At 41.0% G+C, this 2,916-nt stretch overlaps 1 protein-coding gene across 1 annotated transcript; it reads left to right on the forward strand.

Annotated features, from left to right (window-relative positions):
• The first annotated feature begins 630 nt into the window (after positions 1-630).
• LOC145158735 (uncharacterized) lies at positions 631-2,079 on the forward strand. Its single transcript, XM_079077592.1, has one exon. It carries the CDS (start codon positions 631-633, stop codon positions 2,077-2,079), a length of 1,449 nt encoding a protein of 482 aa, XP_078933718.1.
• The last annotated feature ends 837 nt before the right edge of the window (positions 2,080-2,916 follow it).

Raw genomic sequence — 2,916 nt, forward strand, 5'->3', positions numbered from 1 at the left:
AAGCATAAAAAGCTTGGAGAAACAAGTGTCACAACTTGCTCAATCCGTAAGTAAGATGGAGTCACAAGGCAAGCTACCATCTCAAACGGAGAAGAACCCGAAACACAATGCTTGTGCCATTACTTTAAGAGGTGGGAAAAGCTATGAAGGTCCAAAGATGTCGGATGAAGAAGAGGAAGAGAATGAGATAGAGGTGGAAGAAGCTATCAAAGAAGAGGAAAGGAAAAGTACTTCCAAGTCAAAGAAGCCCATAGAGACCGAAGTGAAAGTCACACCAGCTCCATTTCCTTCAAGGTTGGCAAGCACCAAAAGAGAGCGAGAAGATGATGAAATCATGGCCATGTTTCGAAAGGTTGAAATCAATATCCCTCTTTTAGATGCTATTACACAGATTCCTAGATATGCTAAGTTCCTCAAGGAACTTTGCACATCTAAGAAAAAGCTTAAAGGAAATCAAACTGTGAAAGTTTGTGAAAATGTCTCAGCCGTATTACAAAAGCGGCTACCAAAAAATGCAAGGACCCGGGTGTTTTCACGGTTCCTTGTAAAATGGGTAACCTTTTTGTACCACGTGCCATGCTTGATGTTGGAGCATTAATCAATGTTTTACCCTATTCAAGCTATAAGACAATGGGAATTGGTCCTTTATCAAAAACCAGAGTTATCATTCAACTTGCCGATCGGTCTTTCGTACACCCGAAAGGTGTATTGGAGGACGTGTTAGTGCAAGTTAATGAACTTGTATTTCCCGCTGACTTTTATGTTTTGGATATGGGTGATGAAAACACCCCACAATCGAACTCCATCCTTTTGGGGAGACCTTTTATGAGTACCGCAAAAACAAAAATAGATGTAGCCAATGGTACTTTGTCCATGGAGTTCGATGGTGAGGTGATTAACTTTAATATCTTTGAATCCATGCGTTATCCTAGTGATATTCATTCTTTAAACTTCATATATGTTATTGATACATGTACTAATGATTTCTTTGAGATGTCAAGCCAAGATGTGCTAACCACCATCTTGAGCAAACACTTTGATGAGACAGGGATTAAGAATTTGGCTGACAAGTACGCATTGGAGGATGAATTGATTGAAGTAATCAATTCCTTGGAAAAAGCACAACCCATGAGAGTTGAACCACCACACATGAAGCTAAAGAGTTCCAATCCAAAACTTCTCCCCTCCATAGTACAACCACCGACTCTTGAGTTGAAGGCTCTTCCCGACCATCTCAAGTATGCCTATCTTGGAGAGAAAAAGACATTACCGGTGATAATTTTCAACAAGCTGTCTATTGCAGAAGAAGATGAGTTGGTAACCTTGTTGAAAAAGTATAAGAAAGCTATTGGGTGGACGATTGCTGATATAAAAGGGTTGAGCCCTTCCTTGTGTATGCATAAGATTCTAATAGAGGAAGACTTCAAACCAACTCGAGAGGCGCAGAGGAGATTGAATCCACCCATGATGGAGGTGGTAAAGAAAGAAATCATGAATCTTTTGGATGCAGGTATGATCTACCCTATCTCAAACAGTAAATGGGTGTGCCCCATTCAGGTAGTCCCGAAAAAAGCCGGTGTCACAGTTGTCAAAAATTCCGAGGGAGATTTGGTGCCAACCCGTGTGCAAAACGGGTGGAGGGTTTGTATTGAATATAGAAAGTTGAATGCCTCAATGAGAAAAGACCATTTTCCCTTGCCATTTATTGACCAAATGTTAGAGAGATTGGCGGGTAAATCTCATTACTGTTGTTTGGATGGTTTCTCGGGTTTTCATCAAATTCCGGTAGCCCCGGAAGACAAAGAGAAAACCACCTTCACTTGTCCCTTTGGCACATTTGCTTATAGGCGTATGCCTTTTGGTCTATGGAATGCACCCGCGACATTTCAGAGATGCATGGTGAGCATTTTTTCTGAATATGTTGAAAACATCATTGAAGTTTTCATGGATGACTTCACTGTCTATGGAAACTCCTTTGATGAATGTTTAAGCAATCTAACAAAAATTTTGCAAAGGTGCATTGACACAGACCTTGTGCTTAACTATGAAAAATGCCATTTCATGGTGGACAAAGATTGATTTTAGGTCATATTGTGTCCCAAAAAGGCTTGGAAGTTGACAAAGCTAAGATAGATGTTATCAAGAGTCTTCCTTACCCGACAAATGTTCGGGAAGTTCGTTCGTTTCTTGGCCATGCAGGTTTCTATCGGCGGTTCATCAAAGATTTTTCCAAAATCACGGTGTCGATGTGTCGACTGCTACAAAAGGAGGCTGATTTTGAGTTTGATGATGAATGTAAGAAGGCATTTGATCGTTTAAAAGACTTGTTGACATCCGCCTAATTGGGATCTTCCATTCGAGATCATGTGCGATGCTAGCAATACCGCGGTTGGGGCGGTTTTGGGACAAAAGGTTGACCGAGCACATCATGTCATCTACTATGCATCAAAGACCCTTAATAGTGCACAAGGCAACTACACCACAACGGAGAAAGAGTTTCTTGCTATTGTCTTTGCTCTAGAGAAGTTCTGACAGTACCTCCTTGGAACTAAAGTGATCATATATTCGGACCATGCAGCCATAAAGCACTTACTTACAAAGAAAGATTCGAAGCCGAGGTTAATACGGTGGATGCTGCTTTTGCAAGAGTTCGATATTGAGATCAAAGACAAGAGTGGAAAGGAGAATTTAGTTGCGGATCATCTAAGCTGCATTGTATCACCCGAAGATGTTATACCAATCTGTGACACATTTCCAGACGAGCATCTATTTGTAGCCAAAGAAGCACCATGGTATGCAGATATCGTCAATTATTTGGTCACAAGTCAATTTCCCCCAGATTCATCCCGTTGGCAAAAAGATAAAATCAAGAAGGAAGCCAAGCGATACATTTGGGACGAGCCGTACCTTTGGAAG

The sequence above is a fragment of the Lactuca virosa genome, chromosome 2 (assembly GCF_052849685.1).
Source record: "Lactuca virosa cultivar CGN04683 chromosome 2, Lactuca_virosa_CGN04683_v6, whole genome shotgun sequence".
Lineage (NCBI taxonomy): Eukaryota > Viridiplantae > Streptophyta > Magnoliopsida > Asterales > Asteraceae > Lactuca > Lactuca virosa.